General features: G+C 32.0%; 4 protein-coding genes and 1 long non-coding RNA gene across 6 annotated transcripts; 3 read left to right on the top strand and 2 right to left on the bottom strand.

Moving 5' to 3' along the window:
* Positions 1-4,286: 4,286 nt before the first annotated feature.
* Positions 4,287-6,884, top strand: LOC149093780 (uncharacterized). Its single transcript, XR_016198847.1, has 5 exons — positions 4,287-4,687; positions 4,853-5,175; positions 5,278-5,762; positions 6,088-6,426; positions 6,494-6,884. It is a non-coding gene; the product is annotated as an uncharacterized LOC149093780 (long non-coding RNA).
* Positions 6,885-7,857: 973 nt separating this feature from the next.
* LOC107366272 (lysosomal acid lipase/cholesteryl ester hydrolase) lies at positions 7,858-9,847 on the top strand. Its single transcript, XM_015933857.3, has 5 exons — positions 7,858-8,432; positions 8,489-8,578; positions 8,696-9,283; positions 9,344-9,616; positions 9,678-9,847. The coding sequence occupies exons 1-4, from the start codon at positions 7,877-7,879 to the stop codon at positions 9,472-9,474; spliced, it is 1,365 nt and encodes a 454-aa protein (XP_015789343.2). The 5' UTR covers positions 7,858-7,876; the 3' UTR covers positions 9,475-9,616; positions 9,678-9,847.
* Positions 9,848-9,912: 65 nt separating this feature from the next.
* Positions 9,913-11,742, bottom strand: LOC149093779 (uncharacterized). The gene is made up of 2 exons (XM_089267779.1): positions 10,500-11,742; positions 9,913-10,409 (listed from the first exon to the last, which is right to left on the bottom strand). The coding sequence occupies exon 1, from the start codon at positions 11,381-11,383 to the stop codon at positions 10,850-10,852; it is 534 nt and encodes a 177-aa protein (XP_089123905.1). The 5' UTR covers positions 11,384-11,742; the 3' UTR covers positions 9,913-10,409; positions 10,500-10,849.
* A 2,365-nt stretch (positions 11,743-14,107) lies between these two features.
* On the top strand, positions 14,108-15,829 carry LOC107366076 (uncharacterized). 2 transcript variants are annotated; one of them, XM_089267223.1, is made up of 3 exons: positions 14,247-14,378; positions 14,456-14,678; positions 14,783-15,101. In XM_089267223.1, the coding sequence occupies exons 2-3, from the start codon at positions 14,515-14,517 to the stop codon at positions 14,976-14,978; spliced, it is 360 nt and encodes a 119-aa protein (XP_089123349.1). In that variant the 5' UTR covers positions 14,247-14,378; positions 14,456-14,514; the 3' UTR covers positions 14,979-15,101. The 2 variants fall into 2 exon arrangements, with proteins under 2 accessions (XP_015789135.1, XP_089123349.1); XM_015933649.3 differs by having other exon boundaries at positions 14,108-14,678; positions 14,783-15,829.
* Positions 15,142-18,097, bottom strand: Ufl1 (UFM1 specific ligase 1). The gene is made up of 4 exons (XM_015933862.3): positions 17,313-18,097; positions 16,226-17,251; positions 16,018-16,145; positions 15,142-15,939 (listed from the first exon to the last, which is right to left on the bottom strand). The coding sequence occupies exons 1-4, from the start codon at positions 17,968-17,970 to the stop codon at positions 15,421-15,423; spliced, it is 2,331 nt and encodes a 776-aa protein (XP_015789348.2). The 5' UTR covers positions 17,971-18,097; the 3' UTR covers positions 15,142-15,420.
* Positions 18,098-22,347: the final 4,250 nt, after the last annotated feature.

The following is a 22,347-nucleotide window of genomic DNA, read 5'->3' as shown; positions in this document are numbered from 1 at the left end:
TGACTTTGAAAGTTAGACTTTCTCAACTTTGGCTTTTGCTGAATTTATTTCAAGTGAAATATCAACGCTTCAATCCTTATCTTTAACATCAATAAATTTGATGATTCTCAGTTTTTTTCAACAGTTGAAGAGTTAAACAATTGAATGGGAATAAAGAAAAGTCTTGGAAAACTAATCAACATAATAAAGTATTTCATTTCTGTATAGACTTTTGATGTGTCAAAGCAAAAGAAGGCAAACATTGAAATGGAAGCCATTTCATTGTGAACACAAAAAGTCTAGTCTTTTTTGATAGTCAATCAATCAACTGATTTATAGCTAAAAAAGTGCTTGTAATTGGTAAGGTTTGATTGACTAAATCTGGCTTTAGCTTTAACATTGTTATGATTAAGTGATTTTTGATGACGCTGGAAGGCCTTTTCATCTTGCAAGTTTGTCACCAGCAAACAAAAATTTTCAATGTTTTCACCTTTCAAGCTCAGTTCAGCCTGAAATTGTATCACTCATTTTCCGAATACATTCACAAAATTTCCTTTTTTGTTGACGGGTAAATCAAATTATTGAATGAACCAAATGATATAAATTCATAAAGAGTGGTGAAAATATATGGATAGGGTTTAGCTTATGGCTCGCATTATAATGAAACTTTAACCCATAATTCAATACACTGTTGGCCTTTTTCAATGGATAAATTGAATTAAATCAATATCAAGATTTGAGATTCAACTTTTTTCTTCTTCATTTCCATAGCAGATATTCTTGTAGTCAGATAGTTACGATGTTAGTGATTTTTTGGCAAAAAAAAGATGTCCTTCAATCAAGATAAATGGCATGGCAAAGGGTTGCAAATACATGCATATTGCAGTTGTTTGTTGGGCCTATTGAAGGCAACTTATAAACAATGTACACAGTAAATCGTAACAGAAAGAGTAACATTTTTGGCTGAATCGATGATTAAATTTTACTTTTTACACCAGACTATGTCTATGACAGTGAAAAATAATGAAACTTGTTTTTGAAAGAATAAAAATAAAAGCAAGAAATTTTTTATATTTTTTACTCTTTCTTGCCTCGAGGTCGATACTTTTAATGGTCACATTTGTAATTATAGTTGCTCATCATTAATTTCATCAAAATTTTAACAAATTCACAATTTATAATTGACTATTTACTAATTGAAATCTAAAAAGCTCAACACAATTATTGTTAAACAAATCTAAAAATAAGACTGTCGTTTTTCATTAAACCGAAAGATGTCAGGATTTTTAATGTTTGGATTTTTTCGCGGTGTTGATAGATCCATAAACGGTAAACGATATTTGTAAATCAATGTCACTTACAGTTGAAGTTAATCAAATTAAGGGACTATTAATCTAGTTGATTGTGTGTGCTTTTAAAGGCTATATTTGAATCTTCAATAAACAATTTAGTTTATTGTTAAACAATAATGGTTACAAAATGACTGGCTCAAACCATTAAAAATAATTATTTTAATATATCATATCTTTATTCACCTATCATAAACAGAGGGAAAGATATCATTGTCAAGGAACCGAAAAATTAACTCGACTGGTAAAGAAATATGGATTGAGTTAACCATTAATCATGGTAAGTGAATATGTTTAAGTCGACAATTAACTGTATTGATATTTCTCACACAATTAGTCAATTTATTGCTCATATTAATCCTTGTTAAGTATCCTCGTTCAATTTGCTTTGAAAATTCAATTTTCAGGTTTAATAGATTATTGATTTGTTATTTCAGTATTGAATTTACACTCTAAATGAAATAAATTTATATTTTTAGCTTCTCTTTTCTGGTCATTTTAGAGCTGACGATGCAAGCATTCCGAAACATTGTTGAGTTTCCAGTTTTCCTGATAAATGGCAACCAATATTGGCAAATCACATTATAATGGTAACGAGTGTAACTTTATGTATCTCGCAATGACAATTCTTTTTTCAAATATTAATCATTATCATTTGGCTTGTAATTGTTATTGCATTGAAAAGGGTTAAAGGGTAAATAGATGGATATAGAGGGTTAAAGAGATTCACAAAAATTGGTAAACAGCTGAAGCTTTAGGTCTTTAGGGTTTTGTTAGGTAATGTTTTTTACTTTTACCTTTTGACTTTGATTTATGTGGATTAGGTTCATCATGATGATAATTTTTGATTACAATTTTGTTCACCATCAATTGTGATTATTGAATTTGTGTCTTTGTCAGTATGACCTTTTCTTGATGAAAATAAATCATGAGGAAAATTTCAAATCAATTGTAAGTTACATTGAAAATAAAAGTAATATTTTCTGCCCTGTCCAAGTGTTTAAAAACTTACGTCTTACCCAAAAAAAGGACTCTGTTCATCTCATCCACTGTTTAAACATCATTTTCATTAAATCTAGATATGTAACTGCTATAAAGAATGGATAAAACAATTGGATTGAAATGACTTTCGCTGAGACATGAGAATATAAATTGTTAAGAAACTGGACCAAGAAACTGAAGAAAAATCTAACGTAAAACTGTCCTGAGATCAGTTCAAAAAACAGCAAAATGACCAACTCTAACAGTGTTTACATTTGTGTCTAGATGTAAAGTGATTGACTGGAAAAGGTCACTGGGAGTTGAAAACTGCAGCCATTTTGGGTTCACATTAGACAAATATTGCCAATTCAATTTTATCTGCTAAAATTCATTGAAACCCTTCCCTGAACCATCATTCTTTGCCTTTCAAATTGGTAATCAAAGATTTATAATGATAATAGCATAGTATTACCATTTAAATTGCAGCTCAACAGTGATGCCAAATATCATCATCATTATTCCAGTTCAACTTTTTTTCATTGATAAACCCAAGGTTTATGTCTAACAAACTGGTTAGTTTAATAATCTGGAAAACCAGAAAAAATGACATTTACCTTACACTTGACTCAACAATTAAATTTCAATTTGCCTCAATTTTTGCTCATCAAAACAATCAGAAAATGGTTAGTTGATCAGTTAACTTACATTATGATTATCATAATCAAATAGAGTTAATAAATAGCAAACAAGTCTAAAAAATTGAACTCATCAGACTAAATCTATTTCTGATGCTTCTCCTTCATCAAAGAAAAAGGTAAACACAATATTTTCCACCCAAGGATCAGAATGTAATTAACCCTGAACATTAATTATCATTCATAGAACAGTAAAAAATAAATTTAATTAACAGAAAGTATAAATAACCAAATCAATTTGCGACTTTGCTGGCGACGATTGTCCCTAAATGAACCCTTGAAGCTAAAAGCAAACAATACCAGAAATCACCAAGAATTACCAGATTACTCTTTAAATCTGCAAATTTGGGAATCATTTTTGTTGAACAATATAAGTTGGACGATAACATTGAAGATTGTCTAAACAACGGTTGGAATGGAATATAAACTCAGTTATAGAATCGCCATCGTTGGAACCTTAGTCAATCAGTTGATGGCTCTAACAATTGTTGTTACCAGCAACCTCTATAGTCATGATAATCTTCAATTTTCTCAACTGCTTTTCATCAATTCATCGTATTCAATTTCAATGGATTTCATGGGTTTAGTTTCAAATTCAAAAGAGCGGAAAAATAGGACGAAGAAAACATGTAATCATAAAAGTAACCCAATCAATTGTGAATATACAGTATTTTGGGTTGATATTGAATGTTGAACAGTTCAACCAGCAATTGTATTTTTTTCCTGATAAATATTCTGAAATGAATTACTGAACACCAGAAATGTATACTCACAAGTAGTCAGATGTTTTTCGTTGCAAGACTGATTGATGAAAAAAAATTCATGTCAAAATCAAAACAATTTCAAGAGGTAAAAGGATTATCTGTCAATTTTCTGGTTTTTTTATTCATTTCATCACCATAAGAGGATTTGAAACGTTTAATTTTGTTTATCTATTTCATTATTGTCAACCTTAATTGTTTGATTCCCTTGTATGATATTCAGATAAACAATTTGTGTCTTTTGTTGATACTGATAATGGTCTTATTCAATGAGTGTTTCTCCATTCAAGTATAAGTAAACACTTTGTAACTCTTATTTTTGTAACCCTTTTCACCATTTCAACCATTTTTTAGTCTACAATCAATACAATCTTTACAATCTTTATCGGAAAAAGTATAAGGTCAAAGTGTTCAAAAAATTTTCGTCTTATATCGACCTTTAAAATGATTGGAAGGCAAAAAAATGTCCTCTTTGGTTACAAGGAATTGACAAAATTGCCACTTTTGTATCAAGAGTTTTCATCAAGTGTGGTTACAATCATTGAATCGATTTTATAATTTGTTTCTTGATTCTTTCCACTCAACAATTTATTCTGTTTTTAAATTAAACTTGAATTGGCTCAACTAAAATAATATCAAATTTACCGCAAAAATTGTGCTTTTCCCGCTTCTGGTGAAAGAGAGGGAAGGAGGTTGATCAATTCGTCATGAGAAAGGGTTTCATTTTTATATCAATTTGATTTTTCCGATTTGTGTTTGTTTTAATTTTAATTTTCTACATTTATTTCTTGATTATTTACTCGTTTACCATTGAAATATCTTCAAGTCTATATTGTAATTGTTTACTTGTTAGTGTTAACAGCTGGGAGAACGCAAAGGATTAAAATTATGTGCCATTTAACCCTGCATTTGATAAAAGGCTGTAAGATAAATCGTTTCATTTCGAATAACTTGTTTATTTTGACTGTCTTTTAGTTTTTTTGTGTTATTTACAACTGCTATATTTGCTACTTTCAACCCATTGTATACTATTCAACTTTATTCAACATGACAGAAGATTCAACAATTAATGTTATTTTGCTCAAAGTATTTGCTTTCTGTAGATTCACTTTACGAAGGAAGCAAGACAAGATGGAAGGTTGAAGTGTCAATTTATTATTTGGTGGTACATCGTTTTTTTTCTGGATCCTCGTTTGATTTTAATTTCATGATGGTTATTATTTACAATTGCTGAGCTTTTGTGTTCCAATTTAGGACAAAAATGACTTTAGGACAGGAAAAAAGGCAATTAGTCAACTGCTGTTCTTCGTGTTGCTGCAACTGTAAATGTATTTTTGGTTACTTGCCTTGAAAGTTACAAATGCTTCTAATTGAAATAATTTATAATTGGATCGAAATATGGATGTAGAGGTAAATAGCAATTTGATTATTTTCCCTTTTTTACTGCTCTTGTATTTTACTGTCCAGATCATTTAATCAACGTTACATTTACCTTTTAATTTCTTTGCCAAGGTTACACAATTTTATCAAAGGAAGGATCAAGTTAACACTGTTTTCCGTTTTACCAGTTAATATATTCACATTTAACTTGATCATCAGTCACTTTCTTTCACTTTACTACTACAACATTATCAGCATTCATTAATGGAGTAACACCATTAACAGCAGCATCCTTATCATAATCATCACCATCACTTCCATATTATTTTGCCCTTCTGATATTCATCTTATTCATTCTTGTGTCTCTAGAAATTATTTTATCAGACCAATCATTATGTTGTTTTATCTTTAAAAATCTTTTTAATTAATCAAGATTAACTAAATATACTGGCAAGAAAATCGTTCTTGTGCTAATCTGTGGTTAAAAAATATGTTAAAAAGTACTTTTAAAGAAAATTCTAGGGAAATTCAGCAAAAAAGATATCAAGACTTGACTTTCAATCGACGTCGTTCCAAAAGCCTCCAGCCCAAGACTTAAATCCAAAGTTTATTCTTAAGTTAGTATAGTTATCTTATTGTCTCAGGTTGATTAATTGTTTAGCCTTTTGTTCATTTCTTAGCTTTAGAAATGATTTTTCAGGCGTATTTCTTGCTATAAATGGCGCGTCTATCATAAAAAATTGTACATTTAAGAGTAGGTGCCACGATACTCTTCATGATCTTAATATATGGTGATTTAAGGATGAATTGATTTTCCAAATCATTTCAAATTTCTGTATCATTTAGCTCATGGTATATTCATTAATTCCTGTTAATGTTATCTAATAAGTATTCCTTGTTTTTTAATTATTCAGAATATACTGATTTGTCCCTAAATTTTAGCCCACAGGTTAGATGGTTCTGCGACTTTCTGCAAACTTCGAATGCATATAATACATTTTCTGATGAACGCGTGGTCGTATCTTAATTGGATTTTCGGAATCAGCATTAAAAATTACATTGAAAAAGTTCATTTGGTGTGAATATTTCAACAGGCGATTTCCCTATTCATTTGCAAAATCTTCTTGATTATCATTTTTGGGTACATCAACATCCAGAAGCCATCATTTCTCGTACGTGATTATGCTGTTGGTTATGTTTCTCTGGTATTGTTTTCCTCCTTCAACTCACATACCTAGTTTTAGTCATCCGATCCCATGTAAGGTGAATTTACTTTATATTGTATGTGATTCACTCTGACTGTAACCACAATTGACTGTGATTGAAATCCCTTTGAACTCTTCAATAGATATTGATGAATGATGGATTGTTTCCTTTTCATTTAAGTTCACCTTTGGTAAATTGCGTTATACTCTTGCGTTGATTGGAATCATTGGATAATCATTAGACCCAATTTGTGATTGAAATGCTAAAAATGCTCAAAAACATCCTCACAGGGTTATAGAAATAACTGAGCAAATCTTTGGACAAAATATCAGCTGTTCACAGCTGGACAATTGATTTTATTGATTTTGACCAGAAACGTCATCTGATTTTACAAGTTGAATTTCAATATAATCACTCAATTCTGTAAAAAATTATCACTAAATATAACCTCATTTGCAGGTTGAAAGGATAAACAAAGCAACCAAAGCAAAAATGTCTCCAATAAATGAAAAAGCATTGATTACGATCATAAATTTACTCCTTCCCTCGCTATATCCATCACACTGTTTTATCACTAGAAATGATTTTATTAGACCAATAATTTCGTTTCCCATCCTTAACAATTTCTTTAATTAATCAACATAAACATTCACATCTTTGCCGCAAAAAATCACTGAATTGAAATGATAGTCTTTTTATCGTCTTCTGTTGTTGATTGATCGGTAAGGAAAAAAAAGTCATATCTTTTGGCTTGAAAATTGATTTCACAAAAGATTCAACTCTTAACCCAAAAAGAGTAAAAATGATTGACTAAATATCACATGAAAGCTAATCGATTTATTAAGCAAAATTTGCTGTCATTTAGGTTCTTTCATTCATATTTTTTCACTTCAATTACATTTCAAGTTCACCCTGATTGTTTACATTTTGCTCACAGCTATTGTATAATAAATATATTTAATATACATAATTCAACTGAAAAATACATTGCCAATGCAAACACAACAGTAATAAATACCAGAGCAATGATCAATTTGTAATTCAAGTCGGCAAATCAATGTTTGATGGTTTAATATTCATATAAGCCTATGAGCTATGATAAGTATAAATAATTTATTTCAATTGAATATTGAATATTGATAACAGATTGTCTCCAAATTGGGTAACAAATTAAAGTGAAACCTTTTCAGACCAAATCTAGTTAGTTAACCGATAGTGACTTAACCCGATACAAGGAATTGTCCCATTATTAAACCAATCACGTATTCAAAATTGGGTTACTATGGTTAGTAATGGTTGCTCATTGATTGTATTTATATTTACATTGCTAGCTAACTGTAAGCCAACACAAAGCGACCGTTCAATGGCTGATATACAGCATTCAATGATAATTTTTTATTGTTCACAAATTAACAAGAATTATATCAATTGCTCACTTTAATTAATATGACGTCTTTCATTTTATCCATTAAAAGTTCCAGAGCATTGGATAATTCAATTACTTGCATGAGTAAAAACAAAGTAAATGAAAATTGAAATGAAATCACTTTTTGTAAGTTTTGCCTGTCTTCTCATTTTACCTTGGTCTATTCATGGAGTACTGGGTGAAATCCTGGAGCAACTTACATCCACAGTTGGTGACATTTTACAGCCAGCTTCAGAAAATAAGGAATATGAAACTGAACAAAATTATTTGAAGCTATTTAAAAGAGTTGACGATGAAGCTTTAACCTGTGGACAGCTAATTGAATCTCGCGGATTCAGATATGAGCGCCATTTCGTCACCACAGATGATGGTTACATCATACAATTGTATCGGATCATCAATCCTTATGCTAAAGCAGCTTATGGTAAAAAATTGAAGCCAGTTCTGTTGGTACATGGAGTTTTATTGTCCTGTAGCTGTTGGATGTTCAATCAGCCTGATGGTCACATTGAGGAATGGTCTCTGGGTGTTCCACCCAATGTTACATCAAGCAGTCTTGCCTTTGTTTTGGCTAATCTTGAATTTGATGTTTGGCTTGGCAATAACCGAGGGACATCTTACTCAACTAACCATACGACACTTAACCCATCTAAAGGTAATTAACAGTCTTTAAAACAATTCAGTTATAACCTTTTCTTTCACTTATAATAGATAGAGAATTTTGGGATTTCAGTTTTGCTGACATGGGTACATATGATTTCCCGGCAATGATAAATTATGTTACCAATACTACTGGTTTCGGTTAGTATTTACACTTTTCTTTGGCTTTTTTTATTAATATCTATTTATTAATATTAATATTATCTTTTGTTTCGACCTTTATCTTGTTCATTTTAATTTTGTTTCATCGATGAGCAGAAAAAATTGTCTACATTGGCATGTCTCAGGGAAATCTTCAAATGTTTCTGTCGCTCTCGGATGATCCATCGCTGGCTGATAAACTGGATCTTAACATTGCAATAGCACCGGTGGGTTCGTATGAAGTGCCTCCAATCCTGCTCTATCATGCACTTCAAAATCCAGTGATTGAAGAACTGACTCGCGTTCATTTACTTGGCCCTTTTCCGCATTTTGTGGCTGAATTTGATGCCACATTGTCCGTTCTTTGCTCCAACCCTGCCCTCAAAAAAATTTGTACTACTATTTACTTCTTAATTTTTGGCTACGATCCGAAGATGCTAAATGGAAAACGATTTCCAGTAATAACCAGTCTAATTGATTCCATACCAGAGAAAAGTATAACTCATTTCGCCCAAGTAATATTAGCTAAAGAGTTCCACAAATTTGATTATGGTTCGAAAAAAAATTTAGCTACTTACGGCACCGAAAAAGCTCCTGGGTATAACTTTTCTCGAATACCAACTCACAATTTAGTTTTAATCAGTGGCCTAAATGATAACCTAGCGTCTCCAGCTAACGTTGCAATATTGAAAAAACGACTATCAGGTAAGACACTTGAATAGACGCCAATGGAAAAAATTGATTAACTATTTCTTTTCAATTTAGGTCCACCCTTGGTAGATTACGTTGTACCTTATCCTGATTGGAATCATGTGGACCCAATTTTTGGATTGGAAGCTTACAAATATTGTCACAGTGTAATTGTCGACCTACTGCGAAAATATGCGAAGGCATGAACGGATTGGGTTGGCTATCATTACCGTTAATCTTGGTAATCGTAAATATCTTCAAATGGTCTGCTTGGTTTTGATAGCTACAATTGATTCGAGTGTGTATATAAAACATAAATCGACATATTCACTGGTTTTCACTTAAATGGTAAATCATTAATTGCCTTGCAAAAGATATCAAAATTGAACAATGTTTTTTTTATTTCTAGGTTTAACCTTTCAAGCAAAGTTCAGAGACTCTCGTGTTACATTAATCACTGATTGTAATTATGAGTTGTATTTTTATAGATGAAGCAATAATATTTGCTAATTATTATACAAAATGTAAGGTTAAACAAAAGGCAACAAATTAAAGATTACCAGCTTGCTGCAAAAACGATGATAATTATTTCTATCATTTCATATCTTCATATTAGATGATTTTATAAAGGAAATAGTTATATATTTATGTGTTAAAGAATCTTTTTAATTAATCAAGATTAACAATATTAACAGTTCTTACAGGAAAAATCACTTTGAGCTGAATTGGTTTGATTTTTTATTGTCTCTGGTTGATTAATTTCATATTTTTTGGCTTTAAATTGATTTAATCAAATGCTAATATTTCCTTTCTTTAGGTTGTTCATCAGTCGTGTTGATACTAAAGTTGATCAATTAGTTAATATATTAATGTTCATATTAATATATATATTGTTGCACCAATATTTTACAGTCGCGATTGAATTTCTGAGTTATCCTGAGTTAGTCTTTTTATTATCAAAACAAATGTATTAGGCACTAATGATGAGGTTGTTATTGGTGTTGAATCTTCTGTTTGGTTACTTCACATAGTCATCTCCGTGTTGATTTAAATTGTCTCAATCAGATTTGAAATTGTAAAATCATTTGGAAACATTAACATGATGTGCGTGTGATGTGAATGCTGATGAATGTTACTATTGCTTGAAAGATGAAACGATGAGAAATGGTAAATATTGAGCTGTTTATATTTTTGTTTATCACATTCACAATGATTTGTTTTTTTTTCTTACCTCTTTTTCAGTTGGAAATGATGATTATTTGATCATTTTCACTCAAATAATCAGCACCATAATCAATTAACACATTAACACAATTTCGAGATGGATGCTGGTTTTTGGGTTGATGTTATCTGAATGTAATAACTCACCAGAATGTTTATGTTACCAAATGTTGATCTCAGTTGAACCGGAAAAAAAACAGTAACCTTTAATGTTCTGGTTGTTGGATAGGCTGATGATGTTGATGCTCATTGTTCACTCTTTTATAAATAATAGCAAATATTATTAATGTTACCAGAAATAAATAATAATAATAATTATTATTATTATTCCTTATTCAATGTTTAAGTTTATTCTCATCTCTATGCTGGTTGTGCTCTTTTTATCGTATCAGATCGATAACCACGAATGGAAGCTCCAGAACCTGGATAACCAGGAATCCTTTTATCACGAAAATTGAGGCAACAACACATACAAAGAAGTGTTATTGAAAATAAAACTCCACCAACCAGCTGAATGACAAATTTCAATGATATTGGTGGTTGATTGGCTTGTGCAGATGAGGATGAAAAATTCCAAGTGTTGGACCTTCGATGAAGTCTAACTGAAACTCTTACTGTAGTCTGTTGTTGGGTTTGACTTTGTGCTGTTGAACTTGTCCTTGTTGGCTTTGAGGTTGATCTTGATGTTGATCTTGATGTTTGACTTGCCGTTGAACTTGATGTTAGGTCTGTTGTTGTGGTCGTTGTTGTTGTTGGTGTTGTCGGTATTGAGGTTGAAGTTGACTCTTTGGAGGTTGACGTTGACCGACTGTCAACCCATTTGAATGCAACAATGAAACAAAGAAGGAAAAAGGTTGTTGATATTGTAATATTAGATTTAGATGAGAACAACATTTTACTTGATAAAATAATGACAGGAACAACAACAATAACAATAATAATAATAATAACTGGCGATAGATGAAGATGAATATGAGGATGGCGATGGTGAGGAGGATGATGGTGGAGTTGGAATTGAAGATGATGATGTTGATGCTATTGATCGACACCATGGTAAGCAACTAACAGGCAAGTTGAACCTTTATTTCATCTCAATTCTGATGTTGATAGTGAAGAAGGAGAGAAACAGGGAAAAGGGAAAGATTCCTGGAGGCTGCGTCACCTTCATTTTCCTTCATCATCTTTTATCATCTCTCGTTTTTCCTTCCCTTTTATCATGCTCCTTATCCAGAAGCTCAGAGTTGAAACTCTCAAAACAAGTCTCTCTCCTAGTCTTCAATGTTAGTCTTCAATGTTAGCCTCAATGTTAGCCTCAATGTGTGTGTGTGTGTGAGTCTCTGTAAAAGATGTTGAAATGAAAAAGAGAAAGAAGATGATTTTACTTTGTACTATTGCTTTTCATGATGATACTGATGATGATGAAGGGGATGCTCTGAGCTTTTCAAAAAGTAACTACAAAATGAGTTAAAGAAAAGGGACCAAAAATTTTGTGACTAGGAATGAACTTGCAATAAGAGTAAGAAAAAGGGAGAAAAAATTGAATCTAATAGTTGAGGCGAATGTGAATGATGAGAATGAGGAAGAGAGAGAAAAATGAAGATAATAATGATGATGATGAAGATACAACAATTTTGCTTTACTCTGGAGGAGAAATAACTTTTCAGGGCAATAATAATGTTAAGAGATTGTTGCCAAAAGAAATGTAAGTGCATAAGAAAATCCAGAAAAGACTGGGAGTAAAAATGGATAAAACAGTAAGCCAAACGATAAGGTAATATTTAGATGCAACTGAATAATTTCCATTTACATTTTTATCTTAATCTAACCTAATCATCTCACAAAGCCCTCTTCATTCTGTGTGCGTGTTCAAGCATTAAACTGTTTCCAGTCAATCCACTAATCAATGTTTTCACCATTCAATTTCATCCTTTTTAACCAGTTTTTAAATTGTATAAAACATTGAAATTTATTGATTTAGCTTTTTTTGTGTGTGTTTGATAAATCTGATGAGTCTTCATTGTTAACCAATGTTTACCCTTTTCAAATGGTTTAACCATTGATTCAACCATTTTATATTTTTAATATCATCATTAAGTCTATTGCTAATGAATTAAATTGTGTGAACATTTTGATCAATCATTTGTTTTTAATGAAAAGCATTCCAAAATGGATTCAAGTCAATTGAATCAACCTTTGATATTTATGCTTTGATTCCCAGTGAAAATTAATAATGTTTGACAATATTTTTAAATTAAAAATAATCATTTTAAGAGAAAGGTTGAGATTTCATTTTTCAATTTTAGTTCAATTTTTTTCCTCTTCATCATTGATACAATTGTAAATTGAGAAAATTAATTAACAAATAATTACGGCTTAAGGTTCCACTTTCATCCAGTTGTTATCAACAATTGAATTGATCTTGAATTTAATTTACTTTTTTCACTTCTTTTCAATCCATTTTTCAATTGAAATACTTGAGATACCTTTGAGTTTCTCATATTTCATTTCAACTTTTGTTTTCACTTTGTTGACATCTTTCAGCAAATCAATTCATTTTTTACAAAAATTTAGGTAATTTGATCTGATTAACGGTACTTTATTAATTTTGTGTTAATCTGGCAAAAATTTCATTCTTCTCGTTAGATTTAGATTAACTCTGAAAGTGTGATTAAATTTTGATTCTCCAAAAAATTGTAACTTGATTCGTTTTTAATCAACATTTGGTTCACTTTTGCTACCAATTATTATACAATTACAATTTACTGGACATTATTGAAGTTTGAAAGGTTTCATTTCAAGAGTTGGGTTAACTTTAGAGGTAAACCTAACATTGAGGCCTTAAATGTAACTTATTGATTGTCAACACTTAGACACGTGAAAATGTTACCAGCAACTGTTTTACTTGAGTTACCTGATCAGGTGTACAAGCGACTTACTGGCGCCAGACAGGAGACTTAGGACGAGTGACCTAAAAGGCCTAAAGGCAATTCACCTTTGATTTGCTTTGAGGAAAGGTAAAACAGCAACTTTTTGTCAAATGTTAAGCTCAAGGTGAAAGGTGGATGGTAAAGAGGTAAAACCTTTACCGACATATAGCTTACCCTTTTTTATCTTTGTTTTTTTGGGTCTCCTTTTTTTTCGCTCTCCTCCTTCAATCCTTTTCAGGCAACTTCTGTTAATTATTGTTGGTCTCTTTTAAGCTATTTTTAAACAAACAATGGATATTCAAATAGTCCCTTAGGCCTGTAAATTATCATCAATATTAACTTAACTGGGTTGATTTGTTACATCAAAACAATTGTCAGTAATCAGATACTGTTGAACCTTTCATCGACTCAATCTATTGTCAGGTTTAGGCTTTACACATTATCAATGTTTTATTCAGTATATCTTGTCCTTTCCTTTTCAACCTGTAACTCGCTGTGTTTTAACACTAATAAAACATGATTCAAATTAACCTGTTTTGTTTTAACCCAATTTGTTTTGCTGGTTTTATTGGCTCGTAGGGCAGATTCAATCAAGATTGGTGTGTCATCTTTGAACACCTTCAATCATGATTCAATGTTCAACGTTTGCTTACATTGGGATTAAGATTTCAGACCCTTAATCACAACACATTTACATAGGGAAATAATGGCTTGAATAATTTTGTGATCCAATTTTCTGGTTTCCATTCATTTTCCCGCATCCATGTTGCTGGGGTTGCTTTGTTTTTTGGCTAAATTATTTTGTTAATTATTTTGTTTAAAGCTGCTTCTCTCATTAACCTACACTTCTTAAGTTAATGAGATTAAACTAGACTGCAAATTTCATCAGGGTTTCATCAGATATCAAAGATTCTGGAGACATGATTGATACGAGTTTCCAATTTTAACATTATTAGTAAAATGTATTAAACACAAACTTGCTTTAATCTTCACTTTTGTCCAATTTGCTTTTCTTCACTTTTCCTTACATTATTATTAGATTATTGTTTCTCAATTTGTTTCTCAATCGGTGATTCCTGAAGTGATTTTAATTTAAACATGGTTGCCATTAACAATCTATTATTGTGTTGTTTTGTAATATTCATCACTCTTGTCCGTTCATCTGAATCGTTTTGCTTTGGATTAATCTGCAGCTGTGTTCCATGGGTTTCAAAATCATGTTGTGGTACTTTTAGGAAATGTTGCCTCCAATATCAAGCTTGGTAAGACTTTTTCATTTTAACAAGATATTTGTTTTTGATTTGATTTAACTCTAATCAATTCTCGATATTGATTATAATTGCTCTGATTGTCTTTTGAAAACAAGGCTAAGTCCTTTGATTGGAACTGAAGACGTTTTCTCTGAATATATCGATGCTATGGCTGGTGAAGCAATGAACGAAGCAGGTCTTGTTGAAGGCTATCCTGATGGACAGGTTGTCCCTATTAACGATCCTTCACAACTTGGTGCTATTCCAGTTATTCCTGGACCTCCTCCACATAGGATATTGAATGATGCTTGAGTTGAACATGATTAAATAATAAATTAACGATCTGCATCTTTCATCTTTCAATTCATTCGCAATAAAAGATTAAATATACTAGAAAATTATATCTGTTTTAGTTATTCTAGTTATTTTGATATTGAGGAATGAAATACAAAGTAATTTAGATTACCACCTTCAATAGATTTCTTTATAAATTTTATTATATTTAATATTAATATATTATTGTTTTCATATAAATTTATGCGATGAACAATTTAGTCCTCGTATTAGTTTATGTTTAGCTTGTGAAATATTTTCTCTTGATATAATCAATTTTTATAAAATAAACTTTAACATACAACATGGAAAAATCAGGTAATTTGATTTGATTATTTCTTTCACCTAAAACAATTTTTCCAATATAGACAATATTGGCATGATGGAGAAAATGGATGATCCGAATTGTAAAGATTGTGAATTACTTTGATGGTTTGTAATTCAGTGCAATCTCTTTCACTTTTGGAAGCAAATCTTTCAATCTGTTTTCAATTTGTTCCTTTTCTTCTTGACTGGTGTCGTCCTTTTGCGCTTTCAAACGTCGAACAATTAAGTCTTCACATTCACGGAAAAGTTGATGAGTTTCTAATGGTAAAGATGATTTCAATGCAGTCAAAAGTTGTGGGACAAATTTTCCAGATGCATGCACCATAATTTGTTTGGCAGATCCAAATATCAAAAGTACACAAAGATGTAAAATTAAAGGATAATCAAGTGAGTCAGTTTCATTCAGAGTGACTATTAAATTTTGACGAAGTTCACTGATCATTATTGCCTCTCTTTTTTTATCAACCTTTTTAATCATAATGTCACAAGCTTCCAAAGTATTGTCCAGTTCAGTAAAAAAGTTGTCCAGTGTAGAATCATTTAAAGTAGCAACCAATTTATTGAAATTTTCCCTCAGCTTGGAGTCTAATTTGTTGATAATTTTCTGACGACCCTAAAAATTAAAATAAAAAATGAGGTAATTATCAATTAATAAATTTTAATCCATTTCATTAATGATTCAAGTATTTACCTCATTCGATGTTCCCATTGGTTGACCTGATCTCTGTCTTTCTTGATCAACAAGAAATAAAATGTTATCAACTAACTCTGAACAAAGAGATTTCAGTAGATATTTAGAAAGCGATATCCGTAATTCATCTGCAATAGAAAAAAATAATGAGAAAAATATTATTTAACTAAATGTGATAAATATAACCAGATTGTTTGAAATCACTCACCATCAAGAGTTTTCAGTCCTTTCTCATAAATTAAAATATTGCCGTGTAAATTATTAATTGTATTTTGAACATCAGTAACAGTCTTTTTTATGGAAGATGTTTCCTTGTTCATTGATTCATTGAATAATTGACGGGCGATTTCCAAATATGCTGCTCTTAGAGGTTCAATAAGGAAATCAGAGATTGTTTCAACAGTTTCAGCGTCATGTTCACCGGATGGATCAATTTTTGTTTTTAAAACATTGATAAGACTGGTAAGATCGATAGACAATCCAGGATCATTTGAAGATTCATCTTCAGAGCCTGATTCATCACCAGCACCTTTTTGATTAGCTCGATACTTCTTTTTAACAGCTTTAGTTTTAACTTCACGTCCTTGGGTGGAAAAGGTTTTAGTGGCACCAGATCTTCGCTTTCGCTCGTCTTTTCTGACAGCTGCAGCTGATTTAGAATCCCCAGCAGCAGCTTTATCTTTAAATGCTTGATTAGCAGCAACAAATATTTTGAAAAGAACTCCATCTTTTAAATCTTTTTCTGCCTTTTCTCTCATCAAATCACTTAATGGTTCTAAACAGCTCGATGCAAATTCATTCGAAACAATAAGAGTATTATTTAACAAAGTAAACTTGTTTGCCTCGCTTTCATTACGAGCTTTATATTCATCAATCAATATTTTCAAATCATCATCATTTAAAATCGAGGGAAGAACATCAGTCAAATTCATCCATGATTTATCAGCTAAGCAATCATCTACTGCACCTTCCAATTGCAGAATGATACTTGTACCGACACAACATGTGGATAAAAAAATTAAATCTTCAAATCCTTGTCTTTTCTTGAGAGCTTTTGGCTCGGAGATACCGATTCTAGCTAAAGCGTCATATTCAAGACATCCATTGTGCTTGTAAAAACTTTCAATCCATTCTTTTTGCGTTGATGAGTAAATACTTGGAATAAAAGTTCGATTGAGACCAGTAGTTAATTGGCCATTTATTCGTCCTGTTTTCAATAAATCGTCCAATACCGCTAAAGAAAGAAGCAAACATTGAAAAACTCTGATATTTTAAGGATTTATGATATCACTTACAATTAAATATTCTTTCAGGAAATCGATATCTGCTAACAATCTGAGACACCACCAATGGACGAGTAATAGCTGACAAAACACCCGTAATTTTTGCTTTATATTGATCAATGTAATTGCGCGTAAAAAATGTTGACTGATTATTAACATCTTGAACACCATCAATTGTAGAACCAAGATGAGACACAATAATTTGATGGATGAAATCAGTTGGTAATGAATAATTTTTAGCCAATTCAGAAACATCTAGAACACCTTTTTTCTGCAACTTTTCATTTATTTCTACTGCCAATTGTTCTTTGTAATCACGACTAATAAGCTCTTCATTGACAAACGAAATGTAACCAGAAGAAGATCGGGCAACTTCTTTAGCTTTAACATCAATATGACTGTAGTCAACATTTAAATTATTAGCAAGATCCACAAAGGTAATCCTTCCATTCGATACTATCAATTCATCTTGAATTTCACGCATCAGATGGTCAGGAGTGATATATTCTTTACCGTCAGCTGTATAAATCACATCTAGTAAATTTAAATTGACCAATTTCTTGACAATTTCAATACAATTGCGTTCTGAGAGACGCTGAAGAGTTGCTACTGTTTGACTCAGCTGAAAATCGGCAGCCAATCTTTTTACTTCCTCCCAATCTGAAGCCATGATAGATACCAACAATATCACTAGTTAATGGTCAATAATATACACATATAAAACAATTAGAAAAAACCAAAAGTAAATTCCAAAACAAATAATCACAAAAATAAGATTACAAGTTGCCACGCATCAAAAATGTAAACAAACAATATTTTGTTGAATTTCCAGCAAAAACAGACAACGCCATCTTTTTAATTGATAGCAAACTAAAAGGCGCAATTTTTATCAATACTTCGTTGAGATAAGTCGCAAATTTCTTGTGTCCTGAAAATTGTAATTAATTAGCTTAATTAAAGTAATCAAACTTATTTTTTCTATTGTGAAATTAATAACTCAAAGTCTCCTAATGAATACTGTGTCTTCCTCACCAACTCCGGACCCCATCACCTCCAGTTTGACCAAATTCAAGGATTACATGTGTTCTCTCCTTTCACCTAAGACCAAGGACAAGCACATAGTTAATATTGAAAACAGTTTTGCTCTAGTTCTTGAGGCTGTTAGTGCTGCATCTCAAAATCTGGAGGTAATCAAGAAATTGAACTCCATTGAAAACACGCTTAAAACGTATCAACCTACTCCATCATATGCTAGCGTTGCAGCTAAACCGAAAGTTCAAGTCAAGACTATCCTAATCAAACCAATCGACCCTGAAAAAAACAAGGAAACGAGTGAAGCCATTACTCAGCAGGTAAAATTGGATCCTACCATCAAGATAGATTCAATTTTCACTGGAAATAAATACGTGAAAGTAACCTCTTCTGATCCACAAATCAAAGCTAAATTGTCAAAGTTACATCTCCTTCCTGAAACGTCAATAGTTGAAGCTAAGAAGCTATTACCTCAAATATCTTTTTCGGTGAACAAAGATCAACTAGAAAAAGAAGAATCCTTTATAACAAGAAACAACCTTCCTGACAAGGAGTGCACCTTTGTGAAAACCATTGAATATAAATCATTTAAGGACGTTGAAAAAGTTAAAGTTATTGTGAGACTTTCCAAAGTCAATAGAGTTCATTTGGCCAACCAAGGAAAAGTTTTTATGGGAGGACATAGTGTTACCTTCAAAAGTGATATCTACGTCAAGTACTGTACTAACTGCTACAAAGCTGGTCACCTCACTCACCATTGTAAACATCCAGCTGACATCGAACCAAGACCTGAAGGTTGCTGCATGTTGTGTAAAACTGCTAAACTAAACTCAACAGACCACAAACCAAAATCAAAAAATTGTCAAGCCTATCAAATCGAAAGAAAAAGAATAGCCAACATCACTGACTGGGATGATGAATCTCAATAAACTTAATTGGTACAATCATAACTGTAATAAAGCGAATGATAAAACTCTAAATGCTATAAACAACATAAAAAAGTATCAAATTATCACCCTTCAGGAAGCAGCCACAGCACCTCTTCTAAATCTATTCAATCAAAACTACAGAATCTTTACCCATGGCAGATCAGCGACAATCACCCTCTCCTCACTCAATGCATCATCAGAACCAATCTCAAGAGATTCCATCTTCACTAAAATTCATATCGATGACAAACCTCTCTTCATAATTAACATCTACATCACTCCGAACTTGACTCTTCAAGAATACATTACAGAACTCAATGACATCTTTAACAAATTCAAAAAGGTCAAACAATCACCATTAATCATCATCGGGGATGTTAATGCTACCAACTCATTATGGTCTTATACAATTAATCACACTAATGAAGATAAAGGAATACATCTTGCTGGTCTCCTGAATGAATACTATCTTGAACCTGTTAGTAAACCTGACATCTACAATTATACTTTCATCAGCCATACTAGCAAACACTTCTGGATTGATTTAATGGCCACGAATCTTCATTCCATCTTTAAAAATGTTGAAATTAAACAAGAAATGCATGATGCTGCCTTCGATCATAGACCCTCTTCCATCTCAATCAGCTTTACTGGTGCTAAAATAAAGTCACCCAACAACAAGATTACCATTGTAAACACCAAAGTACTGGTTCCAAAGATAAATGAACTACTCTCAGTTCAACCAGAAATTGATGATATGCAAGACAAGGAAGAGCTGGAAATGCTGGTCAATCAATTATTTATAAAAATGGTAAACATCGCAAATGAATCAAGACGAAAAATCATCATCAAAAACATCATTAATCATCTTGCTGACGACTCCTTGTTAAAGGAGAAAAAACGACTCATTCAAATCATCAAGAAAAACAGAAATAGTAAATATCTAAGCGACCAACTGATGATGATTAAACAAAAAATTAACAAACAAATCAAAGACAACATCAAATTGCACTTTGATCAGAGCAACATTGGTCCTATCAAATTATGGAAAAATATTTATTCAATATTTAAAATCAATGAAACTGCCTCACAAAAATTTCATGATAATTGTCATCAGGAGCTTGGAACCTACGAAGAAATCAATCTGGTAAATCTGCTTAGACACTCAAGTACTCCACCTGAGCCGCTCAACCTAAGCTCTCCTGATGTCATCAACATGGATCAACTGAAAGAAATGGTCAAGGGCTTAAACAACTCCTCACCTGGTCCTGACTCCATCAACAAAGCTGCTACTAAAGAGATAATCCTCTCGAATATTCATTTCTTTCATAGACTTTATAATGTCCTTTTCAACAACTCCATCTTTCCCAAATGCTGGAAAACCAGCTTAACCATATTAATACCTAAATCTGACAACATTAGAGTAAGAACTATTAAAACAATATCCAATTTTGGGAAAATACTTGAAATTATCATCAAGAACCAAATCCTTCATATAATTCCCCCTGACTCCTTCTTGATACAGCATGCCTATCAAGCTAATAAGAGTGTTTCCTCCTGCCTCCTCTCCCTCCTTACCAACCAAAAACTCACCTTAACCCTTTTACAAACTGACATAGTTGGAGCTTTCGATCATATCGATCACAACTCTTTTCTTAAATTCATTGAAGACTTAAATCCTAATCCTCTCCTTCTTAATATCCTCAAACATTACCTTCACGATAGATCACAAGTAATCTTTTCCAAGGAAAAAACATACTTTAAAAACAATGAGAAAGGTGTGCCTCAGGGTTCAATCCTGGGTCCTTTTCTTTTCATCATTGGAATTGATAAAATCTTAAATTATCTTCAATTTGAAAAATTTAATGATAAAGTATCCCCTTCAGTATTTAGATACAGATTTGCAGCATATGCTGATGATATTTTCATCAGTCTTGTAGACAATAGATATTCATCCTACCCTGAGCTACTAATAAACAAATCAAAAGAGATAATTAATGAAATTAACACGCAGCTGAACAAGATATCCTTGTCTGCCTCACTAGAAAAATCAAGTCTTCTGGTGTCTGATAAAATATACAAGAAAATAGATCAAAATTCTCTACCTTTCAGAATAGATACCAAAGCCAAGTGCCTAGGTTTTCCGATTACTCATGTTAAACTCTTTGGTTCTTACACCGACACCAAAACATTACTTCAAGAAGTCAAAACTTACATAAACACTAAATTCAGTAACTTAAACCTGCTTAGATCTCTACCTAACAAAACCCAAAAAATGATCATCTACTCCTTGCTCTACAGCAAAATTACCCCCTATTCACCTCTTCTCCTTCCTACCCTCATCCACAATCAATGTTTCAGAGACAGTTTAACTCTTGCCTTAACATCTGAACTTAACACTGCAGTTGGTCTCAAAGGAAGAGACAATATCCTAATGGCATATGCTGCCTTAGGAATTAAACCACCATGGCTAATCTGTATTGGATCGGCAATCTCACAGATTCTACAGCTTAAACAAAACAATATCTTGAAACTGACAGATGAACCCTATGATAACATTAATCTACCGGTCCGTTCAGATAAAATCTGGTACAACAACAACATCTATGCTGCTCAATATACCAATGAAATTACTCAGAAAATATGGCAACAAAAAGTCAAGCATAAACAAGAAGGACAAAGCATGTTGCTGGTTTTACCTCAATGGAAAATCATATCTTCTTTCAAAAGAATCAACCCAAACTTAAGACTACTAATAGGTACCTACAACTTCATCTTCCAAGGAAAAACCTGTGCGTGTGGACATCCAAAATTTGACAACATACACTTAATAGCTCACTGTGAAAAATACAATTCTGTTAGACCCCAACTACCTCAAAAACTCCGGCACCTTACCATTCCTCAATATGCCTTCATGTATCCCTTTAAATGCAAAAAATTACTAGATGCTATTTGTAAAGATCTTGTACTCAATGAAAATTGTAACAATCCATCTGACTCAACTCCCACTCAAATATAAATGTACCCACCAGCAGCCCACCCTTAGCTGCTGCCTCTCACAGAGGCGAAAGCCATCAATTATCAAT

The sequence above is a fragment of the Tetranychus urticae genome, chromosome 2 (assembly GCF_039701765.1).
Source record: "Tetranychus urticae isolate SD_2017Ah chromosome 2, NJAU_TeUrti_SD_1.0, whole genome shotgun sequence".
Classification (NCBI taxonomy): Eukaryota; Metazoa; Arthropoda; class Arachnida; order Trombidiformes; family Tetranychidae; genus Tetranychus; species Tetranychus urticae.
The sequence above is the reverse complement of the archived record's forward strand: the minus strand, read 5'-3'. Positions and strand labels throughout refer to the sequence as shown.

What these genes read in the sequence shown, in the direction of transcription:
- LOC107366272 (XM_015933857.3), top strand. Translation starts at nt 7,877, where the DNA reads ATGAAAATTGAAATGAAATCACTTTTTGTAAGTTTTGCCTGTCTTCTC. An exon ending in GACACTTAACCCATCTAAAG is followed by an intron (nt 8,433 to 8,488) that starts GTAATTAACAGT and finishes CACTTATAATAG; the next exon opens with ATAGAGAATTTTGGGATTTC. An exon ending in TACCAATACTACTGGTTTCG is followed by an intron (nt 8,579 to 8,695) that starts GTTAGTATTTAC and finishes ATCGATGAGCAG; the next exon opens with AAAAAATTGTCTACATTGGC.
- LOC149093779 (XM_089267779.1), bottom strand. Translation starts at nt 11,383, where the DNA reads ATGTTGTTCTCATCTAAATCTAATATTACAATATCAACAACCTTTTTC.
- LOC107366076 (XM_015933649.3), top strand. Translation starts at nt 14,515, where the DNA reads ATGGTTGCCATTAACAATCTATTATTGTGTTGTTTTGTAATATTCATC. An exon ending in TGCCTCCAATATCAAGCTTG is followed by an intron (nt 14,679 to 14,782) that starts GTAAGACTTTTT and finishes TTTGAAAACAAG; the next exon opens with GCTAAGTCCTTTGATTGGAA.
- Ufl1 (XM_015933862.3), bottom strand. Translation starts at nt 17,970, where the DNA reads ATGGCTTCAGATTGGGAGGAAGTAAAAAGATTGGCTGCCGATTTTCAG. An exon ending in TCCTGAAAGAATATTTAATT is followed by an intron (nt 17,252 to 17,312) that starts GTAAGTGATATC and finishes TTCTTTCTTTAG; the next exon opens with CGGTATTGGACGATTTATTG. An exon ending in AGGACTGAAAACTCTTGATG is followed by an intron (nt 16,146 to 16,225) that starts GTGAGTGATTTC and finishes TTTCTATTGCAG; the next exon opens with ATGAATTACGGATATCGCTT.